The 15,255-nt window shown below is 48.8% G+C and overlaps 1 protein-coding gene across 1 annotated transcript; it reads right to left on the reverse strand.

The window, feature by feature from the left end:
* Positions 1–2,971: 2,971 nt before the first annotated feature.
* Positions 2,972–15,086, reverse strand: NKIRAS1 (NFKB inhibitor interacting Ras like 1). The gene is made up of 4 exons (XM_082479933.1): positions 15,052–15,086; positions 13,506–13,632; positions 6,153–6,394; positions 2,972–3,323 (listed from the first exon to the last, which is right to left on the reverse strand). The coding sequence occupies exons 2-4, from the start codon at positions 13,597–13,599 to the stop codon at positions 3,084–3,086; spliced, it is 576 nt and encodes a 191-aa protein (XP_082336059.1). The 5' UTR covers positions 13,600–13,632; positions 15,052–15,086; the 3' UTR covers positions 2,972–3,083.
* Between the last annotated feature and the right edge of the window lie 169 nt (positions 15,087–15,255).

Here is a 15,255-nt window from a genome sequence, read left to right on the forward strand (position 1 = left end):
TAGGACAGGTTTTGAGTCAGTGAAATAGTAAGAACAAAATACGTGTTCTGCCCTTTAGTTGTTACGTTATACTCTGTACTCATTAACCCTGTGTAAAACTGTACTACAGTCAATTTCATTTTGACTCAGTACCAGCCACTGTGTGTAGATTGTTTGCAGAGGAGACACTACATTTTCTATCACTTCTCAATAAAATACTGTGGTATTTAGGAAAGACAATTGATTTGAGTGCATAAAAAGCATCAGAATAAGCTTATGAAAGAAAACAGCAGCGGGTAGTTGCTTATGTGATCGCCCAAAATGATCTAAACTCGTTTCTAACAAATTAAACCAAATCAAAGATAACGTGTTTGCCTTTACGTAACCTTTTTGGAAAAAGATCCCTTTGCTCTTGCCTTTCTTAAAACACTGTCAAGTCCTGAGTGTCCAGGGGAGTGAACGAGCCAGCTGATCTCGCATGACACGGCTCTGGCAGCCTACAGGTGACATCGGTCTTGGCAGGTGGAATTGGCACTGAGTCTGCGGGGGCAGAACTGGACAGGAACCCGTCCTCCTCTCCATTCCATCTCCATACATTTTAAGTTAATTCTGACTTGTCAACCTGCACTTCTTTGGCTCAAGGATCAGCTTCAGTGACGATGCGTGGTTAGTAGAGGTCTTTGCTTATTTTTGTTGATCCGAAGCTGAATCAAGTCCCTTCTAGAAGAAGGGTTTGGCAGAGCTGAAGAGGAGGAACATAACCAATTCCTTGGTGAGAGGTCACAGCAAAGAGGTGAACCACTAGTGCTCTGAAGTCACCCCTGCTTCCCAAGCACGCGGGCAGATACGGAGTCTTCTGGGTAGGGAAAAGCCTGAAGCACACGTGTGTTCGGTAGGAAATGAGTGAGGCGGGAGCGTTGTTCTGCAGCATCGTTGGGGACAATGACTATTACTAGCCGGGTTGGGGGAGGTCGTGCTATAGTGCTTACTCAGCTGCTGTGTTGCAATGGAAACAATTGTATGTTTCTAGCAGGGCATTACAAGAGCTTGCTCATTCATAATTGCTCTCTTATCTTACTCTCTGGCCACAGCAATCCAAACTATATTGAGCAAAGCACATAAACAGTTTCATCTACCTTCATTATAAAGGTAGGAATACCTGCTTAATTTTTAGTGAACTGTACTGCTGCTCTGACATCAGTAATGCTGATGGACTTTAGTTGTTGGTATTCAGGAAGAGCAATGCTATAAGCACACAGCTTAATTGTGATCATTAAGCACACTTACTATTTAGCAGTTATGATATGACAGTGCAAATATGGCTTATGGTTTTGCTGACTCACAGTGAAATTCTCAATATTTGCTCCAAACATCATTAATTTAGGGGAAAATGAAGGAACTGGGTACTTCAGTTCACTCCCTCTCCCCACTCTTATCTTCAAATACAAAGAAGAGCTATTATCAATTAGTATAAGAGGTTAGAAGCCAAAAGCTGGCCACTCTGTCTGGGAACAGTTGCTCATTCTGTCCCTCTACATCCAATTTTGTTTAGTTTACTGACAGGCTGACCCAGGACAGCAGGTTCCTGCAACACAGATTTACCAGCGTGGAGCGTCATAGAATGGTTTAGGTTGGAAGGGACCTTAAAGATAGAGTTCCAACCCCCCTGCCATGGGCAGGGACACCTCCCACTAGAGAAGGTTGCTCAAAGCCCCATCCAGCCTGGCCTTGAACACCTCCACGGATGGGGCCTCCACACCTTCTCTGTGCAACCTGTTCCAGTGCCTCAACCACCCTCATAGTGAAAAATTTCTCCCTGATATCTAATCTAAATCTACCCTTTTCTAGTTTGAAGCCATTACACCTCATCCTACCACTACATGCCCTTGCAAAAAGTCCTTCTCCAGCTTCTTGTAGACCACCTTCAGATACTGGAAGACTGCTATAAAGTCTCCCCGGAGCCTTCTCTTCTCCGGTCAAACACAGCACATACAGTTGTGCTCCTGCTGCTGGACAACGTGCGGCATATTAAGACCAAGGCCGTTTGTACAGGTATTTCTGGGCATTTGCTACGGGGACATTTCCAAAGGGCAGTCTCCTAGGCTCCATAGCCCCCTCTCCCAAAAGTAGTCCAGCGCTTCGTAGCGGTTGCTCGCTGGCCTGTAGATTCGCACCAAGAGTGGATTACTGCAGGTTGGCTGTGCCACCGGGTAGGAGTATTACGCAATATGCTAAGCACAGCCTGGGCACTACCTCCTGCCTACAAAATTGTTCCGTATAATTTCTCGGCAAAATGATCACCTGTGCGAATGTGACTGATTTGTACTGGACACGCTGGAACAAAACCACGTTACAGCTATGCTGTCCTTCAGGTCGCGGTTAAATTAATGAGTGCTCTGAGAGCTTTTCTGGTTCACACAAATAAATTCCTGAGCTGAAAGCACTATTTGCCAGGCTTTGCTGTCAAGCTTCATGTCGGGGTAGATCTGTTCTGATATCTCCCACAAGATTTGGGGTTTTTTTCTTTTTTTTTTTTTTTTTTTCTTCCAGACACTAGCAGAACTTCAGCAGCTAAATCTGCTGGTAGTTGTTCCTCCTTCCCCAAACGCTTCTCCTGCAACAACACACCGACCTCAGCCTTCTGCAGCATCAAGAAGCCCTGTGGCCCTGTTTCAGGTCAAAGTAAAAGGGCTGTTGCCATTTCAAACATATCCTCTCTCCAAATGGAATGCTTTATTGCAGCTACTACTGTTTGTGACCAGAGGCTATAGATCTGCAGGGGGATTGCTTAATGATTGTTGATTTGGCCCTTAATATGGTTGCATCCAGGGATAGTCAAAGCCCCTGCTGGAGGTGTCCACCTGTCCCTCCCTCCTCCATGACCCTCGTCGCAAGACAACCCCTCTCATGAAGTTCTTTTTAAGGCTTTTACCATCAGTGACTTCTTCAAGCCAAGTCTGTGAGAAGGAAGGATACCTCTTAGCCATAAGCTCGCTGATTTTATTGCTGAATGAGATTATTGCTTTAAGTGAAACCATGAGAAGCAAATGGCACGGAAAGGACTTAGGCTGTGACCTGGCAGCAGCAGACAATACTAAGGTAACTTAGTTATCGCAGTTATTCCCTTTGCTCTTCCTTCCAGGCAAGGGAAATGTTGATTTGTTCTGGGACTGGGAGAGTTTGCTAGCTAAGAAGGTGAAGGGCTCAAGCAGGGTCTTCCGATCTGTCACAGTCACTTCCCACAGTCTCACTTTCTCGGCCCTTGCCCACTGCTGTGCCGCTTCTGTTTCCACTTGCCTTTGATCCAGGAGGTCAGTCTTGTTTCCCAAGACAATAACTGTTACCTACAAACAAAATGAAAGGGTGAGCTTTATACAAAAAGCATCCACTGCTCACAGTGCTTTCAAACGGCAGACAAGGAGCAACACAGTTCAGACCCATTCTTCAACTTAGTACTGGCACAAGGTCAGCTGCGGGTAGTTCGGAAGATCGGGGCCTGGGATTTGAATTAGCCTCACGTATTTGCAGACTGGGAGCTGGTTTTATAGGATATGCAGGACTTCCCCTTCTCTCCCTGATTGCTTAAAGGGAAACAATACCCAAGGGAGCCAAAGTTAAACAACCCTGTTCTCTGTTGACTTTGCAGTTGAGCTGCCCTAGGCAAAGGGTGAGAGTATGACATCTGAGTAGGTCCGAGCAGCAGATGCTTGAGAGGTGAAAAAATGGATGGCAGCAGAGAAAGCCTGCACCCCACAGCTGGGGATTTTGCCCAGCTTGTTCCCCCCGCCCCTCCAAGCCCCAGCCCGCAATATAACCAAAGCCAACCCTGCCACAAGGGTGGCTGCCGGGCTGCCCAAGCCCCTCCGCCAGCCCAGGGGCTGCCCGCTCCCCCAGGCATGGTGGGCCACCAGAGGGACCTCAGTGGACAGTCTTCTGTGGCTGAAAGGGTCAGATAAGCACCAGCACCATCCTCTCACAAGCAGTTTCAAGAGCAGCTGGTTAGCTAACTGGAGCAGCACGGCCGTATCAAGTCAGACCCTTAGTCATAAGGATCAATCAAGTGACTTCTGTATCACCGAGACAGGACAGTGTGACTGAGCTCAGTGGCCCGCCCGGTACTTCGGTTCTAGGAGGTGCTGAAGGTAGCGCCGGCCACATAACGCCACTGCCCCTGCTTATTTTAAGTTAATCATTTTGTAAAAAATGTTTTACTAGCATCAGCTCTGAGGGGAAGCCGTGCCTATATTTATAGTTTAAGGTCCTTAGTCAAACCCTCGTCTCATCTCTACACTAGTGGTTTGACAAAGATCAAGTGATAAAGTCGTCTTTTGCTGATGATTTGGGTTTTCTGCAGTGGCCACACCTGCTTGCTCTTTCCTGTTCACCAGGCTAACTCCAGTATGTCTTCTGTTTCTTTCCAGTTAGAGATCTTTGTCCTGTTCCTGTGAGGTCTGAGGCTTCCTTTCTTTTCTATAGCAGCCCAGGCTGTTCGGAAAAATGTCTTTTCCCTCTGCGAAGGCTTCAAAAGAAGCTATAATCTTCATAAGCGTTTACCACATGCTCCAACTGAGTTTTACCTATGCTTAAGCTCTGTCAGTATGAGAGAACACAACCTCTATTTAGTACAAAATTTGGCCAGGCTTTAAGGTGCGTGCTGGAGAGCCCCCCGCAGGCAGCAGAGGCAAGGAAGCAGCCATCGGTGCTTTCTGTCACCTACCACACAACGGGGGACTGGGCCACTCAGCAAGGTGAAGTTCTGCCAGCTCAGAAGCACCATGTGTGGAGACACATCCCTAATTCGGTTAAGGATGCATTCTAGCAGAGCCCAAACTTTAAGTCCGCTGATGCTATCTTAAGGTAGGACTCCTGACCTCACCTTCTACGCTTCAAAGCCTATTTTATATGGACCAGAAACCACAGGAATAAAACTAATTTATCCAGGTTATTGTGGGCACTGCTCTTTCGACTGCGTTATCCTCAATCAAGTTCACAACTTTAAGCTTTCCCAGAGGATAAGTAAATGGGCTGTTTTCTAAAATACCTGCACACAACAAGAAAGAAGACTTCTGGCAGGTAACACAGAGGAGAGGGACGCAGATCCTGTTTGGGGCTGTGACTCCCTCTCTGCATCACAACATGCTGTAAAGCAACAAATCAGGGCTCTCACAAAACACAGCGCCTGGGAAAAATTTCCTGCTCGTCCACCTTTCCTTGCCCTGCAGGGGAGTCGTGATTGACTCCCGTATCCCCGATATACGTGACAGTCTGCAGCTCCCGCCAGCCCTACCAGCTAACATACCTCTCCTGTGACTGCACGTTCAGTTGCTGTCAAATTTCGAGCCTGCCTTCCTCCGCCACCCTATGCGCTGTCAGTACTAAACGAGTTACATTTTTGGAAAGTCTCTCCCTACCATTAGCCAATTAATTCTTCGTGCACTTTTTTTTTTTTTTTTTTTTTTTAACAGCATAAACCAGACATTTGGAAAGCTGTAGGCTAAAGACATTTAACAGGGAAAACTACTCGATAATATAAAGATACTGTAGGAAAAGCCACAATGCTAATGCCACATGCAAGTTATATTTGTTTAGCTAAGCTGGAACATTGTCAGCTGAAAACACTAGCTGCTTTCTAAGGGAAAATAGAGCAGTCATTTCACACAATTGAATTGATTCAATATGGTTGTTAAAATACATTAAAGCTGCTTTGGCAATTGACTAATGTCTGGGAGACCCATCGTCAATTACACTAGTTTGTGAGCCATCAAGTACATGAATACAAAACAAACAAAGATAATGCCCTTCCTTATATTATTCTATGCACTTGACTTCCCGTGTACAATATCTAAAAAAACATATGAACTGCACTGCTGTAGACCATATGTTTTATTAGTCATAAGCGTCTGGGCTGGTACATTCAGCTAACTGAATTTTAGCTATAGCGGAGGAAGTAAAGAGGTTAAAAAACCCCACATTCTTTTGCATGACCTGCATGGCATGTGAATTAGCCTTCCCCACCATGAGAAAGCTTCCTTTTGCCGGATTGCCCAAGGCTGTGGGTACATTTGTTTCCCTTTGTATGCGAGTTTTACAGAAACAATATCTACGCTGCGCAACCTTAACTTCCGATCACCGATAGAGCGATAAGCCAAGCAGTTAAGGCACCGCGCATTTACCTCCTTTTTGTCTCTGAAGACGTCGATCTCCTTTTTGAGCAGTTCGACTCTTTGAAAAGCTTCGAGGCTGGTCACGGCATACACCAGAACGAAGCCGTCAGCGACAGAGAAATAGTGTTTTGGCAATTCTACGCCCTCCTGCAGACCCCTGGTGTCATAAAGCCGTAACTGTTCCTTCACGCCTCGGTCTGTCTCCACCGACGCCAAATACACATCTTCCATTGTGGCCCCCTCTTCTAAGCCTGTTTGAAAACAAGCAGGAAAGTTCAGCTGGTGTAAGTACAGCACCGCTGTAAGAATTATTTGCCGTACAGCAGAATTTTACCCCACAATAGCTTTCAGAGCATGTTTCCCAGAGTGACTTGACCTGGACTCGACCTTGCCCGACATCCCCATGAAGGGCTGCATTCACACATCACCACACCAGCTATTTACAACAGCGACGCTGCGTAAACGCAGCCATCTAATATATGAACACGTGATTGTGCCTGTAAAATTAACCTACACAATACGCACATTCCGCATAGGATAAGATATATGGCTCTTCCCCCCCCCCCGGTTTCCCAAACTCCAACCACCCAGTGTACCAGTTCTGTGCCAAACGTGCTGCAAACGGGCCTGCCCAAACATAGCCTTTTGGAAGAACAGCCAAGGAACACCAGATAATCAAGTACTAACACCTTGAGCCTACTTCTCTGCCTCACACTGAGCTGGATCGCACGGCAGAAGCAGGAGCCAAAGGAATAATTCTGGAAATGAATGTGTATTGGTGGTACAACTAACCAACAAGTGAAATCCAGCCAGAAAGGGAAAGGGATGTTTGCATGCAAGCAAAGTTGCATGCTATATTTACTCAAATACACAGAGAGCTTTTTCCATCCCTTAGGGATTTAAAATGACTCAGATTTGCTAATAGGAGCTAGCTCATTTACTGCAAGGTAAAAGCATGCACAAGGTAACAAGCTTTCATGTGTATATATATATATCTCTATATATCACCTGCTCCATGGTAACTATCTGCATACTGGCTCTCCTTCCTTCCTCTCCCCATGGTAAATGTAAGGTAATTCAAGGCAGTTTATTTGGAACTAATTAAAATGATATTTTTTTTTCCAAGCCAAAGCCAAAGACACATAGATCACCTTAGCTTTGTGTTCCCCCCGGATGCAGGCGCATAAGGTTACAGGTCCCAACAAACTATGTACAGTGTAGCTGGGCCACTTTCAGAGTTGTTTTTAAGTATTGATGTAAACCCTCTGCAATCCACGTTTTTGCCTCTGCTGCTGTCTTATGTACATGAATTGTTTGCTGTTGCAGGGCTACAGTGATGAGTCCCGCATGATTCTCTTTGTCTGCCAAAAAAGGGACCATATTCGCGCATTGTTTAAGAAAACACAAGCGATTATCCGGCCTGTGAAAATAAGGATTTTGCTATATTCAGTGTCACTATTCAAAATACTTCACGTTGACAAACAAGCTGAAGCATTCCACCCACGCTGATGGTTTCCCATGATGTATGCAGCATTCCTGTGCAGGAAAGTGGCACAAGCTGTTCTTTTTGCCCCTCTCCGCGCAGTCTTCGTAGATCAAACTCTTATTAGGTTTGCAAGGAATTAATTTATCTCGCCTCCAAATATAGCCATGCTAACGTGCAGGAGCAAAACTAAGAGAAGGAGGACAAAACAAAGGTTAATAAAAAGAGGAAAGGTGAACACATTCCGTAAAGTTGGAGAATGTGTTACAAAGGCATTTTTAAAGACTGAAGTAGGTAACAGAGCCCTTTCTGGATATAGCACTGTATTTTTTCTTGCTCTGCCTCATTGCATTGTACAGACAGGTCAAGGAAATACCTAGCATCAGTAAATATTATGTTGGCAAGAAGGAATGAACCATAAGTACCTAAGCTTTCTTTTTAGAAAGCAATGAATAATGTTGTACAGGTTTTTACTACCTGAATTCGGCGCTGTAATTCAACAGTCTTTAATATATCCACATCCTCCTGTGACAGTCTCTTCCTAATAGAATTAAAAGTATCAGTGAAAAGGATGTCTTTTAACTTCCGCCTTGAAAACGAAGAGGAAAAATTAAGACCTGGGACTTAAGTCAGCAGAATAGAGCAACAAATTTTGATGTGAAAGGCGGGGAGGGAAGGGGGGGGGCACTTTGTAGGGAGCTGGAATTTATGCATCGGTATCAGATTCCAGAGGTGAAATTTCACCTACATACATTGGGGGAGGGAGTGTATGCAGGCAGATTCCTAAGCAAACACAGATAATTTTTAGACATACCAGTGTCACCTTATCCTAGGCCCTGCTTCTAGAGCCCAGACTGTGTGGTAGCCACATCTTGCTGACAACAATATTCTTGTTAGTTCCATCCCGCGCAACCACTTTCCCAGTGTCCATTCAAACACGGGCCAGGAAAGTTGTACGAGCGGCAAAACTAGTGAGGAAAGCCCGGTGTCCCAGGAAGGTGTCTGGCACCATCCCATCCTCCCTGTCACAAGGACCCTGGTTCTCCTTTTCTTCACCGGCATCCCCAAGCATCCTCCCACCTTCGCTACCTGGGTGGCCATGGGCAGCTTGTGCTGGGGCATCACCGCCCCGCAGGCTGCTGCCGGCTGGAGTAAGTTTTTCCTTGGAGGAGAGCATTATCGTGGGCCTTTTCTCTCTTTCCTGCAACCAGTTCTTCTAAATTCACAGGAACGTTTTTTGAGACATCTACAGCTGTGACACAGATGAACAGGCAGATGGAACCAGCTTTCGGGTTCAGAAGCTATGGGGGGAAAGGGGAGCTAACAAGCCAGTGAACAACCTCGTGGTTTCTTTGGAAACTAACGATGAAAAAAAGCTAGGGAGGGAAAGGAGGAATAGACAGGAGATTGATTCCATGCTCTAGCACCTACTAAGCTGGTGCAAGTCTTGGGAGAAGCAGAAAGGTCTTCATCTACGTTACCAACTGCTGCCACAGAGGAACTGCAAGGGGAAACCTCAGTTATAAATTGGGTGGCGTTTAAACCCTTGGTGGTTTCCCAATGAGGAAAAGAAAAGGCTCAATACACTAACGAATACTGCGCGCTCAGGCTAGACAAGGCACAGATACTGCAAATAGCAAAATAAAGCAAAATTTCAAGATGGACAGAATTTCAGAAGTTCCCAAGTGACTCTTGCACATAAACGCAGTGCAAATTTTATGTCTTCTTGAGTACTTTTGAAGATCTCCTATGTAATCCCTCCTTCCAATTTTCCAGAAGGAATTTAGTAACGAGCTCCTAAAACCTGCTATTCCTTGTGTTTGTAAACTGCGGGATAACAGACTTTGTTTACTTAGATCCCAAATGACAGCATATCACAGGATCCCTGACTCAGAGAAGAGCTGGACAGGCCCCAGCAAGAGCTGGTCTGTTTAGATTTAGCTGCTAGTTAAGTACTGGTCCCACCAACCAGTAGTCACCGTTGTGACCCACAGTTGCATACATTCAGCTCCTTTTTCATCTATGTCTAAACTGCAAAGCTGACTGCAGCTCTATGAGGAGGTAGTTTTGAGTTAGGAAACAAAGATGTAAGAATGCATAATTTGGTTAATTAGCCTCCACATCTTTGGAGCTGTGAAAGCCAAAACCCCAAATCCCTCCAGCTGAGACCGAGAGAGGCAAATTCTCTTGTCACGGGTTCTACCACAGTAATATATGGTGTTTTCATTCCCAGCTAGTCAGATGATTTGAAGTAGCTGCTTATGAATAACCTGACCATACCAGCTATTTACACAGCCAGGAGGCAGAGATAAGGAAAATCGTGTTTTCTACAGGAAGAGTTCTCGTCTCCTCCTGTTGAGCTGATAAGCTTTACCACAGATTGAAGGGCCAGAGATATTTTAAAGGCAGAAGGAAGACTCCTTTCAGTACCATCCCTGTTTAACGAAAAATACCTATCCCCTTTACAGACACGTCCCGTGCCAAAGTTAAGCCAGCAACTCTCCTGTTAGCCCTCTCAAGAGAGCCCAGGCCAAGCAGTGCCAGGTACCACAGCTATTTAGTGGGACAATCTCCTACTGCCAGTCAAGGGCCCATTTCACGACCGAGGAGAAAACACTGGCCCCTCTTTCTTCAGGAGTGCAAGAGAAGGTGGAGGATTTGGACAAATGCAACACCGAGGCCACAAAAAGAGAGATCATCCCAGGTACCAGGCAACCGTATACATATGTGCAAGCCTTAACAACTATTTGGTCTGACCTATGGCAATATAGCCCCTACGTGACTCAAAGCTAAATCTGCACTCATTGCAAACATCTCCTTTCAGGTTTTGTCTGATTCCTCGTATCAGTTCAGCCAGAGATGCCGCCATGCAATAAGTACGTTGCTTTACGCAGCTCTGACAGCGTCTCTCCTCTTTTTGCCCCCTCCTTCCTCATCCTGGGGCCCAAGGCAAACAGCCCCCCTTGCAGTTTTAAAGCCTAACACAAAGCCCAGTACCGCACGCTGTTGCTCACATGCTCCAGGGACACAGATATTCCTTTTTGGGGGGGGTACTCCTCCCTCCCGAGTACTGTTTCCTCTTTGACCTCAAGCAATCTCAGTGCCTTTGCGAGAGTGCTAGCTGCCGACCACGAAAGCAACGGCAGCAGTCAGGGACTTCATCCATGACAAGCCAGGGAGAGCTGAAGGTGCCCAAATTTTCTAGGAAAAGAAACGCGGCGCAACTGGGTTTACAGCACCATCACCAAGCACTCGGCCAGGGGCATGGGCTCAAAGCCAAGGGCTTTATATAGCAGCGTGAAACCTCCAAGGACACTAATCGCCTCCCTGATAGCAGCTGTGCCACACTCATTTTTCCAGGAAAGCCAACAGGAGGCGTGTGAGCACTGACATAGACTCATGGCTGATTTACAGCCAGGAGACCCCCACGTCTGGGTGGCTTGGACCCCTCAGAAGATGGCACCAGACCTCATGTTCTGACCCTACAACCAAGTTCAAGCACGCCTCTTGTCACTGGGAGGAGGATGTGGATGCCTTCAGGAACAGAGAGACTCCATGCTTGTGGCTCAGCAGTCCTCCCCATGGCTTCCCGGTCCCTGGATCGGCCACAGAGCTGCTCCTGACGTCAGTCAGGAAGCACAGGTTTTGAAACAGCTTGTGTCCACGTTGCCATACCTGGTGAGCTGCCTTGCTGGTTGGCTCTGAACAGACAGGCTTTCAGCAAACACACTAGCCCTTTTCGCCTCCTGCCAAAAAGGCCAGCAGCCAAGATGTACATGTCAGCTTTCTGGAGCTCACAAGCTTTAGGAAATGGGGATTGAGATTCAGTAATGTTTTAAGCATGGAGGGGCCACCCCTGCAGTGGGAGCACCAGCAGCGGGTCTGTGCAGTTTAAAGCCACTCAGCTGAGGAGCAACCAAGGACTCACCGGTCCTCAAACCCTGTCCTTGCCCAGTGAGAACCTCACAGGGGTGTCCTGCCTCCACAGTTGGAGAATTAAATCAACACAGATCAGCGCATTAACTAAAGATCTTCTGGGAACCATTTTCACCACGCTTTGAGTCACCGTCTGCCAGAACAGCCCGTGGGCTGAGGAAGAGGCAGGGAGGACGGCGGCCACTCAGCGGGACTGCCAGAAACACCAACGTATCAGTCCGTCCCCCAAAATGTGCCTGATGGCACACATGGGTGATACCAAAAGTGCTGGGCCGTGGCCGCTCATCCCTTGGGGCTGCGGTGGCTCTGTACGAGCCCTCTCCTTACTCTGATCATGACTCTGCTACTTGTCTTCTTTCTCCACCTGTCTTGGCAGTAAGATTTGACCAAAATCATAAAAAACGGGAGGCTACCATCTTCTTTCTCCCCTTGCACCCCCTTCTCCACTATCAGCTGCTCCCTCCCTTAATGTTAACGCCAAAAAATAAGAGTAGAGCTGCGGGAAAGGAAAACTGATCTTTTTGAGAGCGGAGGGGGAAAGTCTGCATTGCGCAGTGGCTGAGCCAAAGCGGAGTATCCGGGAGCCACCGAGGGACACCCGCAGCTAAACCCCGGGCACGAGGCCTCCCTCTGGTTATGTCAGCCCGTATCCATGACGTTGTATAATCATGTACATGGCTGGTTCCACAAATAGCTCCTCCGATCAGCAACACCCGAATATCCTTCCTGCCGGGCTCGCTAATAGGAGCTCCAGGCAGGAAGTAATGCAAGGCAATACGATTTAAGCAACGTGGCCTCGCTCACGCTGCCCGGGTGTCTCTGACGATCGCCAAGCGCGGAGGAGAGGCAGGTCAGTGGCAAAGGGAAAAAAAAAAAAACAAAACACCTTCAGCCTGCAGGTTTTGCAACCCTCACGCTGAAAGCTACCCAGGGCTACGTGCATAGGGCTCGGTAGGACACTGGAAACAGATGTTGCTGCAACATCAGAGGAAATCCTCCTTTTAAACAAGGGTATTAGCACGCAGTTCTGTATCAGGCTTTGTCAGCAAATTCCTCCCATCCACACATTTTAAAGGCACAGTGCCTGCAAAGCACCGTTCTAGAAATCCTCGTGTTTATCCGATAACTTACCCCAACATTCAATTTACTGGCCCAAGGAAAAGATGCAAACGGACCACACACCTTCTGTCAAAGCCCTGAGATTCATCCCTGGTGCCACCCCGCGTTTCTGGGTGAGGCAGGAATAATTCATCAGCCTCCTGATCGTTGCCCTTCCTCTCAAAGCCGAGTCATGTGGAAACAGAGGGAAACAAGCCGGCTTTGCCTTCGTTCCCTTTCTTTTGTGCACTGCTTGTCTCAGACGTCCCATGTTCCCCTCTCAAGTCCATTTTCCACAGGAGGATTTCTTTGACAGCTGAGAAGCTCGGCCCTTGGAGTTCAGCACAATGTGAGACCTAAAAGCAGACCTGTTTTTCTTTTCAGCACCTTGATTAAATATTAGCCCAAACCAAGCAAAATAAAGCTTTAAGAAGACCGAACAAAAGTCTAAACAGTCTCTCCACTCATCATGTGATATCTATTTATTTTTCAGGCATTTACAGCATCTCGCAGGGAATGAGGCATTATGTAAACAGGCAGCGAGCACATCACCTCTTTTCTGTGTTTGTTTCTTTTTAAACATTCATGTATTTTATAACTGGGAACATCACGGAAAGGGTTCTTCTCCAAGCCTCTTTTGAAAATTGGTAAGCAATGGACTATGAATTTCAGGAACTGCCCAGAGATGTAACACAACCACATTAATTTCTTCCTTTCCTCGGTGCAGTTGGCAGTCTTTGGTTACTGCTTTTTGGGGGCCCACACAGAACAAGATTCTGGAAAAGGAAATGACCCCCCCCCTCCCCCCCCCCCCCCAAAAAAAAAAAAAAGTAAAAAAATCTCACCAACAGTATGCTTTCCATAGAGAAGCTGCTCCAAAATCGCAGTCTTTCCCACCGAGGCCATTCCACAAACCACCACCTTGTAGCCCTTTCCCATCTTTCCCGGGAGGGCAGAGTCAGCAGGCGAGCCCTGTGCAGACACAGGAGTCTGTTAGCCTGGCGCGGTGGCAGAGCTCGGCACCAGACAGAAGCAAAGCCCCCGAAAGGCGCAAGAGGCAAAACGCGAAGCAGCGGGCGACTCGGAGGCACAGCTCCCTCCCAGGCGCTCACCAGCCACCGATATTTTTAGGACTAGAGTTTCCTCCCACACCATTTTTTTAAGGTTTTAGGCTGCTGCCATCAGTGCCGATGCTTGCCTGCAGCTTCCACGCTCGTCCTGTCGGGATGGGGGAGAATGTTTGCAAGTGCTGTAGGTGTGTAAGCCCTGCGGGGCAGGGGCCGTGCTTGGTTGGCGTGTGTGTGCACTGCACGGCTTGCGTTATCGGGCTTCGCGTTTTTGCTGCGGGCCTGATGCTATCTGGTGGTTATCAGCCCGGCTCCTGGAATTGTGACAACACGGCTGTTCCTTCCCTCTTATTTCGTGCACCGAAAAGTTTCGAGCTTTTACAAACCAGGAGCTAGAAAACAGGAGCATTAAAGGCAGAAGCACGGGAAAGCAAACGCAAAAGCGGGTTTTTGGGGGGTCTGTTTTAAATGGGTTCGGATGGACGGGGGGGTTGGTTTTAGCAGAAGGCCTCCAGGAGCCAGGGGCAGCTCCCTCTGGAAGCGCGCCCCGGCAGGGCGGCAGCCCCGAACCCTCGGGTCGCTGTTGGGAGCAGTTTGCGGCAGAGCGAGCCGGAGAAGTACCTTTCTTTTGGGACCAGGAGGGGCTGGCGTTGACCTGTTTCGATTCCAGTTTAACCGGGCAAAGGCTTCACAAGCCCGGGGAGGGTCGGGGGTGTGTGGGGGGTGTGGGGGGGTGTGTGTGTGTGCTCTCTGCAAAGCAATACTCCGAAAAACAGAAAGGTCACCGGGCAGCCGCAGGGCGGCAAGGGGGGGGGATTTTCAGGCAGGGAAAGCCCCATTCCCGTGCTGATGGGCCGGCAGGTCCCCGACACCCCCACAGCAGCACTGCTGGGACCCCGGAGAGGGGGACAAAAGCCTCCTCAGCGCCGGGACCCTTCTCTGCACATTCACCTCTGCGGGGGGGGAGGGCACAGAAATGCTCGGCTACGCAGGAGGGACCTGAGCGGGTCGGGCTGGGGGACACCCTGCCGACACCGACAGCGATGGGTAAAGCCAGGGCCCCGGTCCCAGCACCGGCTGGGCTCACGCTCACCTCGGCGGGGACCCCCCTCCCGCGCCCCGGGGGAGCCCCCCCCCCCCCGGCCTGCAGCACCGGGGGCTCCCTGACGCCAGCCAAGGGCACTGCGCTGCGCTTCCCCCCTCCCCCCCCGAACAGGCTTTGAGGTTGGTTTTAGGGTGTTTTTTTCCCCCCCCTTCGGATTTATGCAGCTCCGCGCGTGTCCCCCTTCCCTCCGTCCTCTCCCTCCCCAGCGCGAGCGCGCACCTGGGCCGCCGAGCCTCCCACGGTGCCCCATTGAGCCGCGCCGGTCCGGCGGGCCCAGCCCCGCCCCCTGGCGCCCATTGGCCGGCGCGGGGGCCGGGCCGCGGCGGAGGCGGGGCGAGGAGGGGGGCCCGGCTTTTTCGTCTCTCTCCTGCTCTTCTCCCCCCCCCCCGGACTACATTGCCCATGAGGCCTCGCGGCCGCCGC

Source organism: Vanellus vanellus (assembly GCF_965231255.1).
Source record: "Vanellus vanellus genome assembly, chromosome: 2".
In the NCBI taxonomy this organism is placed as follows: Eukaryota; Metazoa; Chordata; class Aves; order Charadriiformes; family Charadriidae; genus Vanellus; species Vanellus vanellus.

Coding starts and splice junctions, on each gene's coding strand:
- NKIRAS1 (XM_082479933.1), bottom strand. CDS start 13,599: ATGGGAAAGGGCTACAAGGTGGTGGTTTGTGGAATGGCCTCGGTGGGA. Junction 6,395..13,505: donor CTATGGAAAGCATACTGTTG/GTGAGATTTTTT, acceptor GTTTTCAAACAG/GCTTAGAAGAGGGGGCCACA. Junction 3,324..6,152: donor TCTTCAGAGACAAAAAGGAG/GTAAATGCGCGG, acceptor TTTTGTTTGTAG/GTAACAGTTATTGTCTTGGG.